Source organism: Notothenia rossii (assembly GCF_949606895.1).
Source record: "Notothenia rossii genome assembly, chromosome: 5".
In the NCBI taxonomy this organism is placed as follows: Eukaryota; Metazoa; Chordata; class Actinopteri; order Perciformes; family Nototheniidae; genus Notothenia; species Notothenia rossii.
Window position 1 is genome coordinate 90413143 of NC_136903.1, and position 24325 is coordinate 90437467.

General features: G+C 41.5%; 1 protein-coding gene across 1 annotated transcript; it reads left to right on the top strand.

Annotated features, from left to right (window-relative positions):
* The first annotated feature begins 843 nt into the window (after positions 1-843).
* LOC307041510 (keratin, type II cytoskeletal 8) lies at positions 844-24113 on the top strand. The gene is made up of 10 exons (XM_079684966.1): positions 844-1192; positions 8630-8838; positions 14512-14572; positions 14944-15039; positions 16027-16191; positions 19984-20109; positions 21482-21625; positions 22299-22375; positions 22471-22517; positions 23301-24113. The coding sequence occupies exons 1-10, from the start codon at positions 875-877 to the stop codon at positions 23405-23407; spliced, it is 1350 nt and encodes a 449-aa protein (XP_079541092.1). The 5' UTR covers positions 844-874; the 3' UTR covers positions 23408-24113.
* Positions 24114-24325: the final 212 nt, after the last annotated feature.

The window sequence follows — 24325 nt, forward strand, 5'->3', positions numbered from 1 at the left end:
ACCTGAGTACTTCTACTTTGACTCAAGTACACGACCTGAGTACTTCTACTTTGACTCAAGTACAAGATCTGAGTACTTCTACTTTGACTCAAGTACACGACCTGAGTACTTCTACTTTGACTCAAGTACACGACCTGAGTACTTCTACTTTGACTCAAGTACACGACCTGAGTACTTCTACTTTGACTCAAGTACACGATCAGAGTACTTCTACTTTGACTCAAGTACACGATCTGAGTACTTCTCCCACCTCTGGTTAAATGTCTGTTTCCTTGTATATGTCATTGTTGATGCTGCAGATAGAGCTGCTGTGAAGTAACATTTCAGACTACGTATTGTTGTATCATATCGTGTTCATATAAATGACCTGATTGGGCTGGTTTTAAACCCTAAAGTAGAATGAAATACAATCACACAGACACCTCACCTCTCATGGTTAACTGACCAGAGGCAGTGCGGCTGAAATAAGGAGCCAAACAAACAAGTAGATCAGCTTTTCTCCAAAAAAGACTGCAATGAAGTTTTTTGAAAGGTTCAGTTGTGGATTGTTTTTGAACAGGCTTCGTCCTCCAGCAGAATGAACAGGAAGCTTCTTGACATTTCCCCTGAAAGTCAGATATTTGACACCCCGTCCCCTCCTCCTTCGGGAGAGGATTGAAAAGGCACGAGACACCTGAGACAGCTCACTGTGGCCGGACATCTCACTGACTGGTCCACTTCTTTCTGACTACCATTTTCTGCAAGTCTTCTTCTTCTGCATTTGATCCCAAAGCTCTTCTATTGTCTTAGTCTTTGCAGAACCTGCCTCTCTGCTTCCTTTCAATCCACAACCTGAGTCCATCTTTCTCTAAGTCTCAGCTGCTCTCCCTCCACGATGAGTCTGAGTCGTTCGAAGCGGATCAGCTCCAGCAGTTCAGTCCGCAGCAGCAGTGGAGTTGGCTCCAGGAGGCTCAGTGGCTATGGTTCTGGTCCTGGAGGTTTCAGCGGTCTCTCTTTGAGCAGCAGCTCTTTGTACGCAGGCACTAACGGGCTCCACCACGGCCTCGGGGCCCCGCTGGCCTCTCTGTCCGTCAACAGGAGCCTGCTGGCCCCTCTGAACCTGGAGATAGACCCCAGCCTCTCCATGAGCCGCGCCCACGAGAAGGAGCAGATCAAGAGCCTCAACAACCGCTTCGCCACCTTCATAGACAAGGTATAGAGACGGAGCTCCATTCAGCTTTACAGGAGGGGGAAAGGCATTTTGTATTATTGTTAGATGTCTTTATTGAACAAGGATCATGCATAGAAATAAACCTCATACAGAAGAGACCATTCATCATTTACAGAGGGGGGAGATTAAAACGTGTTTTTATTATTATTATATGTCTTTATTAAATGCATTAAAATACAGAGTTAAGAGTTAAGACGCCAGATCAAAGCTAAAAGCTCCTTTCCATCTGTAGTCCTTAGTTACACACATAACAATCACCTAGTGCCACACACAATTCAAACAGATCAAAATACAGATGTATAAAATACTACTGTCACTACGTTTTTCAAGTATTTCCATGTTTCATCGACAAGGTAAAGAGATGGAGCTCCATTCAGCTTTACAGGGGGGGGGGGAAGCCATTTGTTTATTATTGTTAAATGTCTTGATTGAATGCATCAGAATCAGAATCAGGTTTATTACCAGGTAGGTTGACACGTACGAGGAATTTGACTTGGTGTCGTGGTGAATACATAAAAGTAAAACAAAAATGTAAAACACAGATAGAGAACAATTTTAAGAAAAAAAAAGTATTTAAGTATTTAAGTGCTTTGTTGGTAATTCTATCTCTCGAAGTGGAGTCCAAAGAGATGAGTCTTCAGTCTGCGCCGGGAGACGTGTAAGCTTTCTGCTGTCCTGATGTCAATGGGGAATATAGTGAAATATATCAGAATTTACATTGAAATAAATTCATAAATCAAAAAGAGTTGAGACGCCAGATTATAGCTAACAACTCATTTCCATCTGCAGTCCTTGGACAGTTTCACATTAAAATTAGCCAAAATCAAAATACCAAGATAAAAAAACAGATGTGTAAAATATGAACTACTTTATTCAAGTATTTCCATGTTTTGCTACGTAATACTTGAATACCAGCGCTTTTACTTATAATATTTGATTGGGGACTTGTAGCTAGGTTTTTCTGCACTGCAGTATTCCTACAAAAATAACAATATTATTTTAGTCTTTCAAATGTGAGGATATGCTGCTTCTATGCATCCAAATACATCTCAGAGAGAAGATATGCTTTATGCCAGATTATAGCTATCAATAAGGTCATGGAATAATAATTCCAATTTGTTCCCACTATTTCCTGACTTTTTTATAATCTAAATAAAAAAGTAATCTGCTTCAAAATGGAAATGTAATCCACTGACCTGATCTTTTAAAAGGCAATAACAATATGGAACAGTTTGAAAAATGAAACAGCACACCCTTTATCCTACAAACAAATGTTACTTTCATGAGCAACAACTGTTCTCATCTTTATCAGACTTTATTTGCATTTGATGTGTCCTTTAAAATGTGCCCCCAAATGTTGACACTGTCACATTTCATTGTTATTTAAAAATTGGTTAGAGCCACTTCAACAACACACGCTGACCTTGAGGACGACCTTCACCAGCTGATCTAAAAGGAGCTTTCATGGGGGATACCTGTCATAAAAAAGTAAAATAATGGGTGTTAAATTGGGGAAGTCAGTCTGAGGAGAAGCTGAGTTTTTCCCACAGGAGGAGAAAGCCACTCTGAGATAAAGCCGTTCATTGAAACCGTACTCAGGGAACATCTCTGTTTCTCACGGAGTCGATAACACGCCTCACAAAGGAGCCATTGTTGCTTCAGGAGAGATTCACTTCATGTGCACAGAGACACAGAGACACAGAGGCACAGAGACACAGAGACATATCTACAAATGTACTTTTTGTTATGGACCACAAAAAGTCCTTATTCTGCTTTTTGTTGGTTTCCCTTCCCTGTGGTGTGATCCGGTTTTGTGCATGGAAATGGTCTGCAACGGCTAAAATCCCTGTGTTCCCTCCATTGAATTTCTTTGTTTACTTCCTGAACACAGTGACATCACTACATAACACTCACACTCCTACTGGCTAGCGCTCCAACACATTGTACGTGATAGGCTAAGAGGGGGGACATCTCTAAGCGGTTGACCAATCACAACAGAGCCGGCCAGCTAACCAATCAGAGCAGACTGGGCTCTGGTTTCAGACAGAGGGTGAAAGGAGGTGCTGCAGCACAGGCAGTATGAGAGAAATAAAGAGCTTTTGAACATTAAAGCATGGAGACATGTAGAGACACTACATACTGATATACACCTGAACATCAGCAGGAGAGGACTCTTTAAAGTAGAGACACTACATACTGATATACACCTGAACATCAGCAGGAGAGGACTCTTTAAAGTAGAGACACTACATACTGATATACACCTGAACATCAGCCGGAGAGGACTCTTTAAAGTAGAGACACTACATACTGATATACACCTGAACATCAGCAGGAGAGGACTCTTTAAAGTAGAGACACTACATACTGATATACACCTGAACATCAGCAGGAGAGGACTCTTTAAAGTAGAGACACTACATACTGATATACACCTGAACATCAGCAGGAGAGGACTCTTTAAAGTAGAGACACTACATACTGATATACACCTGAACATCAGCAGGAGAGGACTCTTTAAAGTAGAGACACTACATACTGATATACTCCTGAACATCAGCAGGAGAGGACTCTTTAAAGTGGAGACACTACATACTGATATACACCTGAACATCAGCAGGAGAGGACTCTTTAAAGTAGAGACACTACATACTGATATACTCCTGAACATCAGCAGGAGAGGACTCTTTAAAGTAGAGACACTACATACTGATATACACCTGAGCATCAGCAGGAGGGGAATCTTTAAAGTAGAGACACTACATACTGATATACACCTGAACATCAGCAGGAGAGGACTCTTTAAAGTAGAGACACTACATACTGATATACACCTGAACATCAGCAGGAGGGGAATCTTTAAAGTAGAGACACTACATACTGATATACACCTGAACATCAGCAGGAGAGGACTCTTTAAAGTAGAGACATTACATACTTATACACACCTGAACATCAGCAGGAGAGGACTCTTTAAAGTAGAGACACTACATAATGATACACACCTCAACATCAGCAGGAGAGGACTCTTTAAAGTAGAGACATTACATACTGATACACACCTGAACATCAGCAGAAGAGGACTCTTTAAAGTAGAGACACTACCTACTGATATACACCTGAACATCAGCAGGAGAGGACTCTTTAAAGTAGAGACACTACATACTGATATACACCTGAACATCAGCAGTAGAGGACTCTTTAAAGTAGAGACACTACATACTGATATACACCTGAACATCAGCAGGAGAGGACTCTTTAAAGTAGAGACACTACATACTGATATACACCTGAACATCAGCAGGAGAGGACTCTTTAAAGTAGAGACACTACATACTGATATACACCTGAACATCAGCAGGAGAGGACTCTTTAAAGTAGAGACACTACATACTGATATACACCTGAACATCAGCAGGAGAGAACTCTTTAAAGTAGAGATACTACATACTGATATACACCTGAACATCAGCAGGAGAGGACTCTTTAAAGTAGAGACACTACATGCTGATATGAATTGCCAACGTGTTTGTAAGACATTGGAGTACATGCTAAGTAACATAATTGATAATTTTGGGGTGTAAGTTACTAACGTTTCTAATTGTAGAGTTTCAAGAGAGAATATTATGATAGAAAGACGTTTTGTAACTCCATCCTGTTCTCTGTACGAGTCTCATGTTGTATTTCCAGCTGACACACAAAAGACTCTCTGTTTGCTTTCGTGGTTAGAGAAGCTTTGAGCTGCAGGAGAAGTGGGACTCTTTTGGGTCCTGGTTGCATAATGGCAATAAATGGTCTTGAGTACTTCCAATTGTGGACTTTGAGGCAATAGGACCTCTTCTTCTTCCCCTCAGACCTGCTAAAAGGCAACGGACTAATAAACATACCCTGCACTTAACTGTGTAATCCAATATGGCTGCTGCACACAGCATTAAAACATTAAAGAGACCCCCCCATGTCGAGAGTAATCTGTCTGATGCAGAAAGCAGGATGCTGGAAGATAACCCAGTTTAATTCTGCATGAACCAACATACATGGAAATGTGATAGCAAGGCATTCCAAGACACAGCGAGTAAATTGATTTAGAACATTTCAACAGCGAGGACATTCAAAGTGCATTACAACGTTTTTCCCAATATGTGAAGCAGAGAAACTGAGCATAAAAACATTTGCTGCTACTGGTATTTGCAGAAAGAATCAGAATCAGGTTTATTACCAGGTAGGTTGACACGTACGAGGAATTTGACTTAATGTCAAGGTGCATACATAAAAGTAAAACAAAAATTAAAAACACAGATAGAGAACTATTTTAAGAACACTATAATAACATTAAAACATATTAAAACAATAATACAAATATAGTCAAATATAGCAGTAGAAATAGAATGGAATAAATTATGAAATAAAATTCGGCAGTAATAAAAAAAGAAAACAGATAGTGTGTACATTGTGTGCATTAATGAAATGCATATAGTTTGCCTGGTAAAAGGGCTACAAACCTTAAATCGAGCTTGAGGGAATGCACCTGGGATTTAGACGGCCATTTAAACCTTGAATCGGTGGCATTACGGATATTTAAAGGGCACCTACTGTATCATGCTATTTGTAGGCAATAGCATAGGTCTCAGATATATAAAAATATATCAAAAAACATGTCTATGAAGTGTTTTGTTCAAAATACCAAACAGATCACCCATTCTAGCCATGCCTCATACCCTTCTATTTCACTTCCTGTTTCTAAAGTACTGATTTGGGGAATAATGGTTTAAAAAAAAAAAAGGCTTTAGAAGGGGTCAGAGCTGATGCGGGACCCGGCAGCTACTGTCTAAACTAAATACTGCCGTGATGAAACGCCATATCATGGATTATCAAGGATTGTCTCTGAAACAGTATGGAGCTCAAAGGCTTTCTCTCTTGCCGGTTATACCACAAGGTGAGTTCCTTTTTACTTCCTGCTTCTTCACACACATGCTCTCCAGTACAGGTTAGCTCTGAGTGTTAGCCATGCTAATGTAAACACCGACCATATTACGTCCAAAACAGGCGGGCATTGTTTCTGATAGCAACGTTTCTGATTGGGCCGTGGGTCCACATTTCAGATATTACGTCATATCGGACGCAAATCTGGATCAGCTCCGTTGTTCCCCCATTTTTAGAGATTTGGGTACGGAGGAAAAGAGAGAAGGTTTTATTTTCTGACGCTGCGTGAGTTCCCCGACAGACCGGGGACACATTTATGTATAAAAGACATCAAAAAGTGCATTTTGCATGATAGGTCCCCTTTAAGCTATCCGTCCCATTTCCGTCCTTTGAGTTGTTGTAACCGGATGATAGCGGTTGTTTCTCCGAGGGAGAGATCATTCTCCTCCGAACACAACACAGGCTTTGTTTCGGAGGCAGGAGGGATAAAAAGTGTTGGATATACCCGGCTGCAGGCGGGAAACACGAGCTGAGCAGATACAGGCCGGTGTTGAGATGCTGGAACGATGACAGTTCTACCTCTGAAGACGGACCTCATTCTGCAGCTACAAAAACATTTGTATGTAATGTGTTATTATCTGCTGAGGAGGAAGTGATTGGTCATGAAGGAATGTTTGGTTTGTTCATCCTCTGCTCTGAGAGGCTTTATGTGAGGAGGCTCCGGATGTCTGGAGGTCAAGATGAGATGATGATGTTCGTGATGGTCCGAGCTCACAGGGAAAATAGTATTTACTACGGTGGCCCTGAAGGTCAAAACATAACATTTCAGAAAAAACTTTTCAGAAAATACAGAGATAATTCAGAGAACTGAACAATGTTTCACAAACCATTCCAGAAAACACAAAAACATTTTGAAAAAGGGACAACGTTTACCTAAACGTTTCAGTAAACAAAAAATATTTTCAGAAGAGACGACAACGCTAATGAATGTTTCGATGTTGAACAACGGCGACATGACAACGTTTTCATTGGTCCCTCTTCTTTAGAGAAGACCAGGAAATGATGGATACACGGATCGTCTTCAAATCAATAGGCACGCAATGACTCTAAATAATAATGATCACGCCACCAAACACACATTCAGACTAAAGGAACCAGCCTGTTTGGAAAATGAGAGAAGTAGAAAGTACAGGTATTTGAGTTCAACATGTAAGAAGTAGAAAGTACAGGTATTTGAGTTCAACATGTAAGAAGTAGAAAGTACAGGTATTTGAGTTCAACATATAAGAAGTAGAAAGTACAGGTATTTGAGTTCAACATGTAAGAAGTAGAAAGTACAGGTATTTGTGTTCAACATGTAAGAAGTAGAAAGTACAGGTATTTGGGTTCAAAATGTAAGAAGTAGAAAGTACAGGTATTTGGGTTCAACATGTAAGAAGTAGAAAGTACAGGTATTTGGGTTCAACATGTAAGAAGTAGAAAGTACAGGTATTTGGGTTCAAAATGTAAGAAGTAGAAAGTTCAGGTATTTGGGTTCAACATGTAAGAAGTAGAAAGTACAGGTATTTGAGTTCAACATGTGAGAAGTAGAAAGTACAGGTATTTGTGTTCAACATGTGAGAAGTAGAAAGTACAGGTATTTGTGTTCAACATGTAAGAAGTAGAAAGTACAGGTATTTGGGTTCAACATGTAAGAAGTAGAAAGTACAGGTATTTGAGTTCAACATGTAAGAAGTAGAAAGTACAGGTATTTGTGTTCAATATGTAAGAAGTAGAAAGTACAGGTATTTGGGTTCAACATGTAAGAAGTAGAAAGTACAGGTATTTGGGTTCAACATGTAAGAAGTAGAAAGTACAGGTATTTGAGTTCAACATGTAAGAAGTAGAAAGTACAGGTATTTGAGTTCAACATGTGAGAAGTAGAAAGTACAGGTATTTGAGTTCAACATGTGAGAAGTAGAAAGTACAGGTATTTGAGTTCAACATGTAAGAAGTAGAAAGTACAGGTATTTCAGTTCAACATGTAAGAAGTAGAAAGTACAGGTATTTGAGTTCAACATGTAAGAAGTAGAAAGTACAGGTATTTCAGTTCAACATGTGAGAAGTAGAAAGTACAGGTATTTGAGTTCAACATGTAAGAAGTAGAAAGTACAGGTATTTCAGTTCAACATGTAAGAAGTAGAAAGTACAGGTATTTCAGTTCAACATGTAAGAAGTAGAAAGTACAGGTATTTGAGTTCAACATGTAAGAAGTAGAAAGTACAGGTATTTGGGTTCAAAATGTAAGAAGTAGAAAGTTCAGGTATTTGGGTTCAAAATGTAAGAAGTAAAAGTAAAAAGTTGTGGAGTAAAGTACTGATACCAGAAAAATGTACTTAACAAAGTATTTGTACACTACTTCCTGTTCAAAGGTATTTATTGACTAGCTGCCAACCTTCTGCATCGTCTGGATATACTTTAAAGACTCTTCCTCTGTTATTCTTACCCCTCCAACGTTAGGTGCGTTTCCTGGAGCAGCAGAACAAGATGCTGGAGACGAAGCTGGACCTCCTGCAGGGTCAGGGGGCGGTCCACTCCAACGTGGAGCCCCTGTTCGAGGCCTATATGGCGGGTCTGAGGCGCCAGATGGACCTGGTCAACAACGACAAGACCAAACTGGACGGAGAGCTGAGGAACATGCAGGGCCTGGTGGAGGACTACAAGCACAAGTACATGGGTTTTATATATTTTAAAAGTAAAAGTCAACTTTATCTTTTGTCTCAGATATATACAGAGCCTGTCTCTGATTGGCTGAAACACCAAACAGATCATTGCAGCATTACCCATAATCCCCTCTGTTTCAGCCCTGTTTCCAAAGTGCTGATTCTCTGTCTGTTACTTTAGATGAAAATAAGGAGCCCCTCCCCACGCCCCTCTGAAAGACATTTGGTTACAAAGAACTCAATGGAGCTCTAGGAGGAGATTCAGGTGATAAGGGGGGGGGGGGGGGGGGGGTTACCTTGGTTGCTGATTGGCTAATGGTTACACAAGACAAAACATCGTTATGACATCATAAAGTGGCCAAAATCTGATCAGCTCATTTTCAGACAGGTTTTTATAGAAATGGACAAAAAGAGAGAGAATCTTTGTTCCTGAAACTTTCAGAGTCTCTTTCCACAGAGGGGACACATGTTGATGTAGAAGAGACATGAAGAAGAGGGGACACATGTTGATGTAGAAGAGACATGAAGAAGAGGGGACACATGTTGATGTAGAAGAGACATGAAGAAGAGGGAACACATGTTGATGTAGAAGAGACATGAATGAGAGGGGACACATGTTGATGTAGAAGAGACATGAAGAAGAGGGGACACATGTTGATGTAGAAGAGACATGAAGAAGAGGGGACACATGTTGATGTAGAAGAGACATGAGGAAGAGGGGACACATGTTGATGTAGAAGAGACATGAAGAAGAGGGGACACATGTTGATGTAGAAGAGACATGAAGAAGAGGGGACACATGTTGATGTAGAAGAGACATGAAGAAGAGGGGACACATGTTGATGTAGAAGAGACATGGAGAAGAGGGGACACATGTTGATGTAGAAGAGACATGAAGAAGAGGGGACACATGTTGATGTAGAAGAGACATGGAGAAGAGGGGACACATGTTGATGTAGAAGAGACATGAAGAAGAGGGGACACATGTTGATGTAGAAGAGACATGAAGAAGAGGGGACACATGTTGATGTAGAAGAGACATGAAGAAGAGGGAACACATGTTGATGTAGAAGAGACATGAATGAGAGGGGACACATGTTGATGTAGAAGAGACATGAAGAAGAGGGGACACATGTTGATGTAGAAGAGACATGAAGAAGAGGGGACACATGTTGATGTAGAAGAGACATGAGGAAGAGGGGACACATGTTGATGTAGAAGAGACATGAAGAAGAGGGGACACATGTTGATGTAGAAGAGACATGAAGAAGAGGGGACACATGTTGATGTAGAAGAGACATGAAGAAGAGGGGACACATGTTGATGTAGAAGAGACATGGAGAAGAGGGGACACATGTTGATGTAGAAGAGACATGAAGAAGGGGGGACACATGTTGATGTAGAAGAGACATGGAGAAGAGGGGACACATGTTGATGTAGAAGAGACATGAAGAAGAGGGGACACATGTTGATGTAGAAGAGACATGAAGAAGAGGGGACACATGTTGATGTAGAAGAGACATGGAGAAGAGGGGACACATGTTGATGTAGAAGAGACATGAAGAAGAGGGGACACATGTTCATGTAGAAGAGACATGAAGAAGAGGGGACACGTGTTGATGTAGAAGAGACATGGAGAAGAGGGGACACATGTTCATGTAGAAGAGACATGAAGAAGAGGGGACACATGTTGATGTAGAAGAGACATGAAGAAGAGGGGACACATGTTGATGTAGAAGAGACATGAAGAAGAGGGGACACATGTTGATGTAGAAGAGACATGAAGAAGAGGGGACACATGTTGATGTAGAAGAGACATGAAGAAGAGGGGACACATGTTGATGTAGAAGAGACATGAAGAAGAGGGGACACATGTTGAGAAGAGACATGAAGAAGGGGGGACACATGTTGATGTAGAAGAGACATGAAGAAGAGGGGACACATGTTGAGAAGAGACGTGAAGAAGAGGGGACACATGTTGATGTAGAAGAGACATGAAGAAGAGGGGACACATGTTGATGTAGAAGAGACATGAAGAAGAGGGGACACATGTTGATGTAGAAGAGACATGGAGAAGAGGGGACTCATGTTGATGTAGAAGAGACATGAAGAAGAGGGGACACATGTTGATGTAGAAGAGACATGAAGAAGAGGGGACACATGTTGATGAAGAAGAGACATGAAGAAGAGGGGACACATGTTGATGTAGAAGAGACATGGAGAAGAGGGGACACATGTTGATGTAGAAGAGACATGAAGAAGAGGGGACACATGTTGATGTAGAAGAGACATGAAGAAGAGGGGACACATGTTGATGTAGAAGAGACATGGAGAAGAGGGGACACATGTTGATGTAGAAGAGACATGGAGAAGAGGGGACACATGTTGATGTAGAAGAGACATGAAGAAGAGGGGACACATGTTGATGTAGAAGAGACATGAAGAAGAGGGGACACATGTTGATGTAGAAGAGACATGAAGAAGAGGGGACACATGTTGATGTAGAAGAGACATGAAGAAGAGGGGACACATGTTGATGTAGAAGAGACATGGAGAAGAGGGGACACATGTTGATGTAGAAGAGACATGAAGAAGAGGGGACACATGTTGATGTAGAAGAGACATGAAGAAGAGGGGACACATGTTGAGAAGAGACATGAAGAAGGGGGGACACATGTTGATGTAAAAGAGACATGAAGAAGAGGGGACACATGTTGATGTAGAAGAGACATGAAGAAGAGGGGACACATGTTGATGTAGAAGAGACATGGAGAAGAGGGGACACATGTTGATGTAGAAGAGACATGAAGAAGAGGGGACACATGTTGATGTAGAAGAGACATGAGGAAGAGGGGACACATGTTGATGTAGAAGAGACATGGAGAAGAGGGGACACATGTTGATGTAGAAGAGACATGGAGAAGAGGGGACACATGTTGATGTAGAAGAGACATGAAGAAGAGGGGACTCATGTTGATGTAGAAGAGACATGAAGAAGAGGGGACACATGTTGATGTAGAAGAGACATGAAGAAGAGGGGACACATGTTGATGTAGAAGAGACATTGAGAAGAGGGGACACATGTTGATGTAGAAGAGACATGAAGAAGAGGGGACACATGTTGATGTAGAAGAGACAGGAAGAAGAGGGGACACATGTTGATGTAGAAGAGACATGAAGAAGAGGGGACACATGTTGAGAAGAGACATGAAGAAGGGGGGACACATGTTGATGTAGAAGAGACATGAAGAAGAGGGGACACATGTTGATGTAAAAGAGACATGAAGAAGAGGGGACACATGTTGATGTAGAAGAGACATGAAGAAGAGGGGACACATGTTGATGTAGAAGAGACATGGAGAAGAGGGGACACATGTTGATGTAGAAGAGACATGAAGAAGAGGGGACACATGTTGATGTAGAAGAGACATGAGGAAGAGGGGACACATGTTGATGTAGAAGAGACATGGAGAAGAGGGGACACATGTTGATGTAGAAGAGACATGGAGAAGAGGGGACACATGTTGATGTAGAAGAGACACGAAGGAGAGGGGACACATGTTGATGTAGAAGAGACATGGAGAAGAGGGGACACATGTTGATGTAGAAGAGACATGAAGAAGAGGGGACACATGTTGATGTAGAAGAGACATGGAGAAGAGGGGACACATGTTGATGTAGAAGAGACATGAGGAAGAGGGTACACATGTTGATGTAGAAGAGACATGAAGAAGAGGGGACACATGTTGATGTAGAAGAGACATGAGGAAGAGGGGACACATGTTGATGTAGAAGAGACATGAGGAAGAGGGGACACATGTTGATGTAGAAGAGACATGAAGAAGAGGGGACACATGTTGATGTAGAAGAGACATGAGGAAGAGGGGACACATGTTGATGTAGAAGAGACATGGAGAAGAGGGGACACATGTTGATGTAGAAGAGACATGGAGAAGAGGGGACACATGTTGATGTAGAAGAGACATGGAGAAGAGGGGACACATGTTGATGTAGAAGAGACATGAAGAAGAGGGGACACATGTTGATGTAGAAGAGACAGGAAGAAGAGGGGACACATGTTGATGTAGAAGAGACATGAAGAAGAGGGGACACATGTTGATGTAGAAGAGACATGAAGAAGAGGGGACACATGTTGAGAAGAGACATGAAGAAGGGGGGACACATGTTGATGTAGAAGAGACATGAAGAAGAGGGGACACATGTTGATGTAGAAGAGACATGGAGAAGAGGGGACACATGTTGATATAGAAGAGACATGAAGAAGAGGGGACACATGTTGATGTAGAAGAGACATGAAGAAGAGGGGACACATGTTGATATAGAAGAGACATGGAGAAGAGAGGACACATGTTGATATAGAAGAGACATGAAGAAGAGGGGACACATGTTGATGTAGAAGAGACATGAAGAAGAGGGGACACATGTTGATATAGAAGAGACATGAAGAAGAGGGGACACATGTTGATGTAGAAGAGACATGAAGAAGAGGGGACACATGTTGATATAGAAGAGACATGGAGAAGAGGGGACACATGTTGATATAGAAGAGACATGAAGAAGAGGGGACACATGTTGATGTAGAAGAGACATGAAGAAGAGGGGACACATGTTGATATAGAAGAGACATGGAGAAGAGGGGACACATGTTGATATAGAAGAGACATGGAGAAGAGGGGACACATGTTGATGTAGAAGAGACATGAAGAAGAGGGGACACATGTTGATATAGAAGAGACATGGAGAAGAGGGGACACATGTTGATATAGAAGAGACATGGAGAAGAGGGGACACATGTTGATGTAGAAGAGACATGAAGAAGAGGGGACACATGTTGATGTAGAAGAGACATGGAGAAGAGGGGACACATGTTGATGTAGAAGAGACATGAAGAAGAGGGGACACATGTTGATGTAGAAGAGACATGAAGAAGAGGGGACACATGTTGATGTAGAAGAGACATGGAGAAGAGGGGACACATGTTGAGAAGAGACGTGAAGAAGAGGGGACACATGTTGATGTAGAAGAGACATGAAGAAGAGGGGACACATGTTGATGTAGAAGAGACATGAAGAAGAGGGGACACATGTTGATGTAGAAGAGACATGGAGAAGAGGGGACACATGTTGAGAAGAGACGTGAAGAAGAGGGGACACATGTTGATGTAGAAGAGACATGAAGAAGAGGGGACACATGTTGATGTAGAAGAGACATGAAGAAGAGGGGACACATGTTGATGTAGAAGAGACATGGAGAAGAGGGGACACATGCTGATGTAGAAGAGACATGAAGAAGAGGGGACACATGTTGATGTAGAAGAGACATGAAGAAGAGGGGACACATGTTGATGTAGAAGAGACATGAAGAAGAGGGGACACATGTTGATGTAGAAGAGACATGAAGAAGAGGGGACACGTGTTGATGTAGAAGAGACATGAGGAAGAGGGGACACATGTTGATGTAGAAGAGACATGAAGAAGAAGGGACACATGTTGATGTAACAAATACAATGCATTATTATTATTATTATTATTATTATTATTATTGTTATTATTGTTATTATTATTGTTACATCAAACCACTGCGTTCGTAAATAAAGCCACTGTGAGTTGTGTTTTTCTCCTTATATAACATTTGACTTGTGTCTTGTCTCCGTCCCAGATATGAGGACGAGATTAACAAGAGGAACAACCTGGAGAACGACTTTGTTATCCTGAAGAAGGTCAGCACACATTCAGTCATTCATGAAACTCAGGTGTGGTGTAAGAGGAACCTCTCCATTGTACTTTCCTTTCTGTCCTGCTTATCTCCCATCCCTTCCTCCCCACTTGAATTAAAAGCCATGAAAGCTTTGGGACCTTCGCTCTGCTCCATTCAAGAAATATTTTGCATTTTTCTTCCTATTCTCGGAAATAAACTGGACTTCTGCTCCAGCAACCCTGGCCCGAATAAAAGACACAAAACAAACCAGGTCTATCCAAAATGACATTCCCATTAGCCTTAGCTTGACTTTATGCTAATTAGCCTAGCATGCCATCAGTTGTCATGGCTACAGACTGTCGTTAAATATGTGGTTTGTTTCTGTGTTTTCAGGATGTAGACTCAGCCTACCTGGTGAAGGCCGACCTGGAGGATAAAGTTGGATCTCTGACTGATGAAATCAACTTCCTGCGCAACGTGTATGAGGAGGTACTAAACCTGTGACGCTGTATTTAACATATCTTTGTACCTGTTCAATGGAGGGCCAAACAACAGTATCTTCAACCTCAATTCAAGGATCTAATTTATTGAAAAGTAAACATCCTACATATACTTGTCAACCCTCCCGATTTTCGCGGGAGACTCCCGATTTCATTGCCCTCTCCCGGTTTCCTCCCGGGGTCATATTTCTCCCGCATTTCTCCCGATTTCTGACTAAATCAGATTTACACACGACTGTTTCCACTCGGACTTTAATACAGCTACACCATTGTTTGGTTTCCATGGTAACACGTCTCTTTAGTAGCGCGCTCAACTCAAAGTCTGAGAGGGTGAGGCAGATATTCACAGAAAACAGAACAAGAATCGACAACTACTCTACTCACTCCTTTTCTCCTTTCACTCCTACTCCTTTTCCAGCCCACACATTATGCTCCATCAAGAATGGTGCTACAGGCCGCAAGACAGTGCACTTACAACTACAATAAGCATGTTAATGTTAATCTAACAGCTCCGGCGATCCACTACCACCCCCCCCCCCCCCCCCAATTTTGCATTTTGAGATGCTCCCGATTTCTGAGGTCTAAAGGTTGGCAAGTATCCCACAAAGTGGTGTTTCAATAAGATAAGAAAATAAGTACTTTATTGATCCCAATTTGGGAAAAGACAAGGCATATTAGAGAAATTAAAAGACTAGAAATAAACAATTCAAAATGTAAACATCTCAAATAGAAAAAAAGACATTTGGGTCATCACTTGTTGGATATATCGGATGGTATATTTTATCTCTTTTTTTTTTTAAAGGGTTTGTTCATATCCAAGCTTAATTACTGAGTTTCAAGAAAACAAATTGTAAAATGTCTCAAACGGATTCTGCAAACCTAAAGCTCCAAATAAGTGCTTCTGAGTGTTGCAGTGTATATCCCTTTTGTGGCGTATTCTGTCTTTTACCACTTTGTGTTGTGTTCCGTGCTCCAGGAGCTGCGTGAGCTGCAGGCCAGCATCAAAGACACCTCAGTGGTGGTGCAGATGGACAACAGCCGCAGCCTGAACATGGAGCAGATCGTATCGGAGGTCAAAGCTCAGTACGAGGAGATCGCTGCCCGCAGCCGAGAGGAGGCCGAGGCCTGGTACAAGAGCAAAGTAAGAACTGCTGAAACATGCGCAAGAAAAGATATCCAGCTTCACTGTTTCAAGTTTCTATATACAGAATCCCCCAGTGCCCAAAACTGCCTTCCAAATAAAAGAGACAAGTTTCAAGGCTCTTATCGTCATGTGTACATGGCTACAGGTATGACAATGAAAATCTGAGGTCACAGGCTGCTCCATCAGTGCAACACAATACAACAGATACAATAGTAGGCTACAAGTAAATACAATTGAATATAGAAACAGAATATAATAGAAACTGTGCAGAATAGTCTATATACAGTCATTTATATATATATAAATTGCAAACAGATTAATGTTATGGATGTTGTTTCAAAAGTTCTGAAACTGTCCCTGAGTCTGGTGGTTTTAGTCCTCGTGCTGTGTGGTGGCGTTTCAATCCTTGTCTACAATTTCATAGCCACCTCTATCGGGGTTGTGGGTTTTGACGTGCTTCTCATTGTTTCCAAACAAATTAGCGGAGAACGTGGTTGAATCAGATGAGCTTTATTCGTTAGTCCAGACGGCATATAAACAGCAGGACACATTTCTTCGCTTCATACTAAATAAAAGTTAACAGTCTCCAAAAGAACAAAAAGAACACGGTCAAAAGACTTCTCCGCTTCCCCGTCTCATCACCCTCAGCTGTGTCCTATCAACCTACCATATATAGGCATAGACATGCACGTGATACTGACGCACATATAACAAATAATAAGTGAGCCTTAAATGAATACATTATAAACCATAGTGTGACTCACAAAAAGACCTGATAATCAAGAGTTTAATATACTTTATATTGTTATGAAGTCTAACATTCAGACAATAATAACTCAATGAAAATGGCTCTAACATACCAGCCCCTAATTGCTTATTACATAGAAATTAAACAATTACTTCAATTAACTTCAATTACACTAAATAAAAGGTAAGCAATCAGCCAGAAAATAAATGTTTAACAATTAAATAATATAAATCAGTATTTTATTTATATTTATTTAACCTTTATTAAACCAGATAAAAAGCATTGAGATAAAATCTCATTTACAATGCTGACCTGGCCAAGAAGGCAGCAACGTTACACATAACACAAACATATAAAATACAAAGTACACAACTAAGTAAACAAAAAAATACAAAAAGTACTACATTGTGCACATTAGGACAGTAAGAAAGGTACTACTTATTACTGCAAGAGCAGCTGGTTGTAAGGACTTCTGACAACTTCAATTTAAAACAGGCTATTGAGACAAGTGCCGTCAGTTTGAGGCGTGATTGAAGGTCATTCCAAGAACAAGGACCAAAATGAAAGAGACTCCTTTTCCCAGCCTCAGTCCGCACGGCAGGAACCTGGACCCGTATCCAGGCACTGGATCTGAGGTTGTGAGAGTCACAAACTGGAGCAAATCTGGCTCATATATACAGTGGAAGCTTTCCTAAAATGGCTTTAAACATTAATAAAAACCAATGCTGCATCCTACGCATAGTGAGTGAGGTCCATCCAGTTAGGCTATACAGTGTGCAGTGATGAGTCCTATAGGGTGCATTTGATATATAACGCAGTGCAGCATGGTAGAGTGGGTCAAGTGGCCAAATATAGCTCCAATATGCTTTATTGTTTTTGTACATTAGCTACAGTGTAGATATCAATGACAAACTGAAGTCACAGGCTCCTCCAACAGAGCAACATGAATATATAGGACAGAGTAAATAAGACAGATAAAAGAGTGCAAGTAAATACAAATAAATAGAAATAGCGCGAGAAGAGTCGATATAGAAGTAAATGTGATTTATTAGAGAAATATTCTGCAAGATGCAAACAGATGGATGTTCTTTTAAAGAGGTGTTTAATAGTCTCATGGCCTGTGGGATGAAGCTGTCCCTGAGTCTGGTGGTTTTAGACTCAACAGAGATACTATACTTTTGACCCTCTGAACTCACATCTCCGAAACAATGGGGTTGACAAACTGTTATTTGAGAGTGAAACCAAAACCTAGCTCAACGAAAAAGACTTGTAACGTGATCAGAGGTGGATGGCATTACTCTGATCCTCTCCTAAAGTAAAAGTTGCAATACTACACTGTGAGAAGAATAGAAGACCAACATCTGACTGAAGAAGAAGCTTCTTCTTTAGATCCGTCTTTAGATCTGCAACGTGTCTTTGTCCATGATGATCAGACCATGTTATCATCGTGGGCACTTTCTCTGTGAGCTGCTTGGATCGATATTGTCTGTTTTTTGCAAAGCCTTTCGATAAACCTTCAGTTTGTCAGACATCAGGTCGGTCTTCTACTTCCTCGGTCTCCAGTACTCTGCTCTTTGAATCTCCATCACAACATCTACAATTGCATTTGTTGTGTTATGTTTTCTTTCTATCTTAAAGGTCTCCTGCTATGCTACTTTTAGGCATATATTATGGGTCTCAGATATATAAAAATACATTAAAAACATGTCTATGAAGTGCTTTGCTCAAAATATCAAACAGATCACTTTACATTACATTTAGCTCACGCTTTTATCCAAAGCCACTTACAATAAGTGCGTTCGACCAACAAAGTACAAACTTGAAGAAAACAGAATCATATAAGAACATCAGGTTTCATAGAGCCAAACATTTCAAGTGCTACTCAACTGGCTTTAGATAAGCCAGCCCTTTATTAGTATATAAGTGCTTTGTTAGTAATTCTATCTCTGGAAGTGGAGTCCAAAGAGATGAGTTTTCAGTCTGAAGAACATGTGTAAGCTTTCTGCTGTCCTGATTTCAATGGGGAGCTCATTCCACCATTTTGGAGCCAGGATAGCAAACCCACGAGTTTTTGCTGATGGGAACTTGGGTCCCCCTCGCAGTGCGGGTGCAGCGAGCTGTTTGGCTGATGCAGAGCGGAGTGCACTTGCTGGGGTGTACGGTTTAACCATGTCCTGGATGTAGGAAGGGCCAGATCCATTCACAGCATGGTACGCAAGTACCAGTGTCTTGAAGTGGATTCTAGCAGTTACTGGAAGCCAGTGAAGGGAGCGGAGGAGCGGTGTGGTGTGGGAACATTTAGGAAGGTTGAAGACCAGACGAACCGCTGCATTCTGGATGAGCTGCAGAGGTCGGATGGCACATGCAGGCAGACCAGCCAGGAGGGAGTTGCAGTAGTCTAGGCGTGAGATGACGAGAGCCTGGACCAGAACCTGCGTCTCTTTCTGGGTCAGCTGGGGACGTATCCTCCTGATCACCCATTTTAGACATCCCTCATATCCCTCTGCGCTAAACTCCAGCTTGCACTGACACAACATATACACATTCAAATATAGTTATTTGTGCTTAAACAGATATATTCCTGCACTTTAACTTTATCTGTATATTGAAGAATGAATGCTTGTTGTTTGTTTGTTGTCTTCTCCTGAATGTTGTACGTCTCCTGTTTGTTTTTTTCTGTATTTTTGATGCACCTTGAAAAGAAAAGGAGTAGCTCTTGTCATCTCATTATACCTGTGATGACAATAAAGAATTATATTATATTTCAGCCATGTTAGAGAACTGCTGAATCTGGGTCAGTAGATTTTAAAAAAAAAAAAAAAGGGAGAGGAAAGGAGAGGGTTTTGTTTCCTGACGCTGCGTGAGTTCCCTTACACACCGGGGACACATGTTTATACAAGACATACAAAAGTGCATTCTGCATGATAGGAGACCTTTAAGGACAAATGATGTGTTGTTCGCCAAACTCTTTTGTCCCTGGAAGTCATTAATAATGCTTAACTCTGTTTAAAGTGATGCAGCTGATGTTCCTCTGTCTTCAGTTCGATCAGATGTCGGTGCAGGCGAATCAGTACGGAGACGAGCTGCGTGTCTCGAAGGGAGAAGTGGGCGAGGTCAACCGTCTGATCAGCCGCCTGCAGAGCGAGATCGAGGCCGTCAAAGCCCAGGTAAACCTCCAGGAAACACTAAGGTAGCATTCTAGATCATAATAATAATAATGCATTTTATTTATAGAGCGCTTTTCTAGAAACTCAAAGACACTTTACAGAGTGAAAAATCATTCAAACATAATTAAAACAACACACTAAAAATATATAAAACACAACATTAATTACAGATTAAAAGCAGTTCTGAAGAGGTGAGTTTTGATTTGTGATTCGAACATGGTGAGATCAATCAATCAATCAATCAATCAATCAATCAATCAATCAATCAATCAATGTTTAGTTATAAAGCTCAGTGGACTTTACAGTTTGTACAGAATATTAATATGACACCCCTCTGTCCTTGGACCTTCACATCGGAGAAGGAAACACTTCCAAAGAAACCCAGTTAATAGGAGACACCCCCCAGTTAGTAGGAGAAACCCCCCAGTTAGTAGGAGACACCCCCCAGTTAGTAGGAGAAACCCCCCAGTTAGTAGGAGAAACCCCCCAGTTAGTAGGAGAAACCCCCCAGTTAATAGGAGACACCCCCCAGTTAATGGGAGAAACCCCCCAGTTAATAGGAGACACCCCCCAGTTAGTAGGAGAAACCCCCCAGTTAGTAGGAGAAACCCCCAAACCCCCCAGTTAGTAGGAGAAACCCCCCAGTTAATAGGAGAAACCCCCCAGTTAATAGGAGACACCCCCCAGTTAGTAGGAGAAACCCCCCAGTTAATAGGAGACACCCCCCAGTTAGTAGGAGAAACCCCCAGTTAATAGGAGACACCCCCCAGTTAGTAGGAGAAACCCCCCAGTTAGTAGGAGAAACCCCCCAGTTAGTAGGAGAAACCCCCCAGTTAATAGGAGACACCCCCCAGTTAATGGGAGAAACCCCCCAGTTAATAGGAGACACCCCCCAATTAGTAGGAGAAACCCCCCAGTTAATAGGAGACACCCCCCAGTTAGTAGGAGAAACCCCCCAGTTAATAGGAGACACCCCCCAGTTAATAGGAGACACCCCCCAGTTAGTAGGAGAAACCCCCAGTTAATAGGAGACACCCCCCAGTTAGTAGGAGAAACCCCCCAGTTAGTAGGAGAAACCCCCCAGGTAATGGGAGAAACCCCCCAGGTAATGGGAGAAACCCCCCAGTTAATGGGAGAAACCCAGGTAATGGGGAAAATGTTAGAAACCTGGAGGAGAAACAGAGGAGGATGCTTCTCAGGACGGACAGACGTGCAGTAGATGCTGTTTGTAAATTGAAAAGATAATACGTTTACAACATAGGTAGTCCAGATGCTTGGAAATGCATGTGTCGATAAGAAGAATAAGAGATCAGGGCAGTCACGGATGTGTTTGGGGAGACTTCAGATCCAGCATACTTGAGTGTTTTCTCAGCGCGGGGCTCTGGAGAACCAGCTGGCGGAGACTGAGGAGCGCGGAGAGCTGGCTGTGAAGGAGGCCAAAGCTCGGACCAGAGACCTGGAGGACGCTCTGCAGAGAGCCAAACAGGACATGGCCCGGCAGCTGCGGGAGTACCAGGTGAGAGAGACCTATATTCAGGATGTGGGCTACCTGGTGAAGGCAGATCTGAAGGATGGAGTGCTGCAGTGATGATGTTTAGCATCTCCCTGGTTCCCTCTGAGAAAAGCAATGGGATTGCCCCATTGGCTTCTGGGATATTGCGAAAAATAAGCTGCATAAATCAGATACCTTTATTTGTCCCACAGAGGGGACATTTGCATTCATTACTGATACGATGAGTGAAGCAGGCATTCATTACAGCAAGAAAAGAGCCAAAGACAGCTTAATATTACCCAAGAAGCACGAATTAAAAAACAATTAAGATACATTTTTTTAAAGAAATATTACACAATGTACAAAATACACATCCTGTAACAGTTCTGAATATATAGCAGCCAGGAATATATTGCACAGTTATTAACGATATAGGCCTACATTGTGTGTGTGTGTGTGTGTGTGTGTGTGTGTGTGTGTGTGTGTGTGTGTGTGTGTGTGTGTGTGTGTGTGTGTGTGTGTGTGTGTGTGTGTGTGTGTGTGTGTGTGTGTGTGTGTGTGTGTGTGTGTGTGTGTGTGTGTGTGTGTGTGTGTGTGTGTGTTTGTGTGTGGGGGGGGGGGTATACAAGGGGCCGTGATGGTAAAACGCTGCAGGACTGCATGGCAACTTAAGTGTGATTTTCTCCTTGGCCTGCAGGACCTGATGAACCTGAAACTGGCTCTGGATATTGAGATCGCCACCTACAGGAAGCTGCTGGAGGGCGAGGAGGACAGGTGAGAGGAGGAGAGGAGTTTCATAAAGTGTGTGTGTCTTTCTGTACAATAAAACACACACCAACACTCTCTCTCTGTCTCTTCTTCTTCTGCAGACTCGGACATCAGTCCATCCTCAACATCCAGACTGTGACCAACTACAGTAAGTAACACTCTCCCCCATTACACTGAGGAAGGTCTAGACGTGTCCATATTTTAAGTTTGTATTGTTATTTAACTGTTTTCTGTATAAATGGAAATACATAAGTAAAGTACATGTCCTTACAACTTGCACTTCATTACAGTCGTTCAGTAATTATACTTACTGTGGGGCAAAAAAGTATTTAGTCAGCCACCAATAGTGCAAGTTCTCCCGTTTTCCACCATCATTTGCAAATAAAGTCTTTATAAATCAGACAATGTGATTTTCTGGATTTTTTTTTCTCATTTTGTCTCTCATAGTTGAGGTATACCTAGGATGGAAATGACAGGCTTCTCTCATCTTTTGAAGTGGGAGAACTTGCACAATTGGTGGCTGACTAAATACTTTTTTGCCCCACTGTAATAACATTCCACTGCACTCTGGTTTTAAGTTCTCACACTAAAATGATCATTCAACAAGATTACAAAACACACTTTCTCACTTGCTTTAAGTAAATCTATATTTGTTTACACACTAAAACGGCCCAAAACATTACCATAGGAGAAACGCCCTGCAGTTTAAAAAACGATGCAATATAAAAACACATGCAAATGAAGACACATCTTCAGCAACTTCAGGAAACATGAGCAGCGTTTACTAAAAGCTGCAAATACAAAACACTGCAAGAAGCTCAAAACACAACGGAAACCAGGGGACACTAAAAAGTGACGCACACATTTATGCAGCAGACAGACTGTCTTAGTTATTTTATTTATAAATTAATTCCCCTCTTTTTCTCTCCAGGTACTAAAAGTACTAATGGCTACCACAGTAACAGCTCCTCTCCTGCTCCAAAACTGCTGATCAAGACAACGGAGACCAGGAACAACTCCAGATACAGCACTCACTAAGAACACATACACATACGCGCACACACACACACAAACACACACACATGCACACACACACACACACACACACACACACACACACACACACACACACACACACACACACACACACACACACACACACACACACACACACACACACACACACACACACACACACACACACACACACACACACACACACACACACACACACACACACACACACACACACACACACACACACACACACACACACACACACACACACACTCACATCATATTTCTAAGTTTGTGAGGGTGCAGGTTAATAATTACTAACTTTCTGTAGAACAATTACAATCATTTTAACATGAAGAATTAAGTGGAAATAGTTATTTTTGATATAATTAACTACATGTTTGTTTTGTGTGTTGGGTAGGCCTACTATTTTAATCTGACTTTAGTTGTATGCAGCACCATCGGGGCTTTAACCTCCTTGGGTTATTAAACAATGTCATAAATTGCATGCAATGAATTCATCTGTGTGAGATTATAAAAATAAATTGTGTAGATTGTGAGGATATCTGATTAGAAGTGTGCTGTTTTTGTTTCTCTACTGATTATATTCATAAATTGTACTCAATGTTGTTATAAAATAATCTAGTAGTGTTAATCTACAAATGTAATCACTGGGTTTATGTTTCTTTTTAACTTTCCTGATGAAATAAAATCGACAAAAACTAAATATAGCCTATGGTGTTTATTCTTTCTTGCATTTTTAAAGGTTTCCTTCCTATTCTGCTTTTTGGGGTTTTCCCTCTGCTGTAGTGTGTTTTATAGGTTTTAGTGCATGTAAATTTGCAAAGGATAAAATCCCTGTGTTCCCGGAGTTTCTCTCCCTCCTGCCTGAAACAGCTGCATTGGAGTCCTTTATTTACTTCTGGTTTCACACGGAGG

Coding starts and splice junctions, on each gene's coding strand:
- LOC307041510 (XM_079684966.1), top strand. CDS start 875: ATGAGTCTGAGTCGTTCGAAGCGGATCAGCTCCAGCAGTTCAGTCCGC. Junction 15,040..16,026: donor TGCGCAACGTGTATGAGGAG/GTACTAAACCTG, acceptor TCCGTGCTCCAG/GAGCTGCGTGAGCTGCAGGC. Junction 22,518..23,300: donor CCAGACTGTGACCAACTACA/GTAAGTAACACT, acceptor TTTTCTCTCCAG/GTACTAAAAGTACTAATGGC.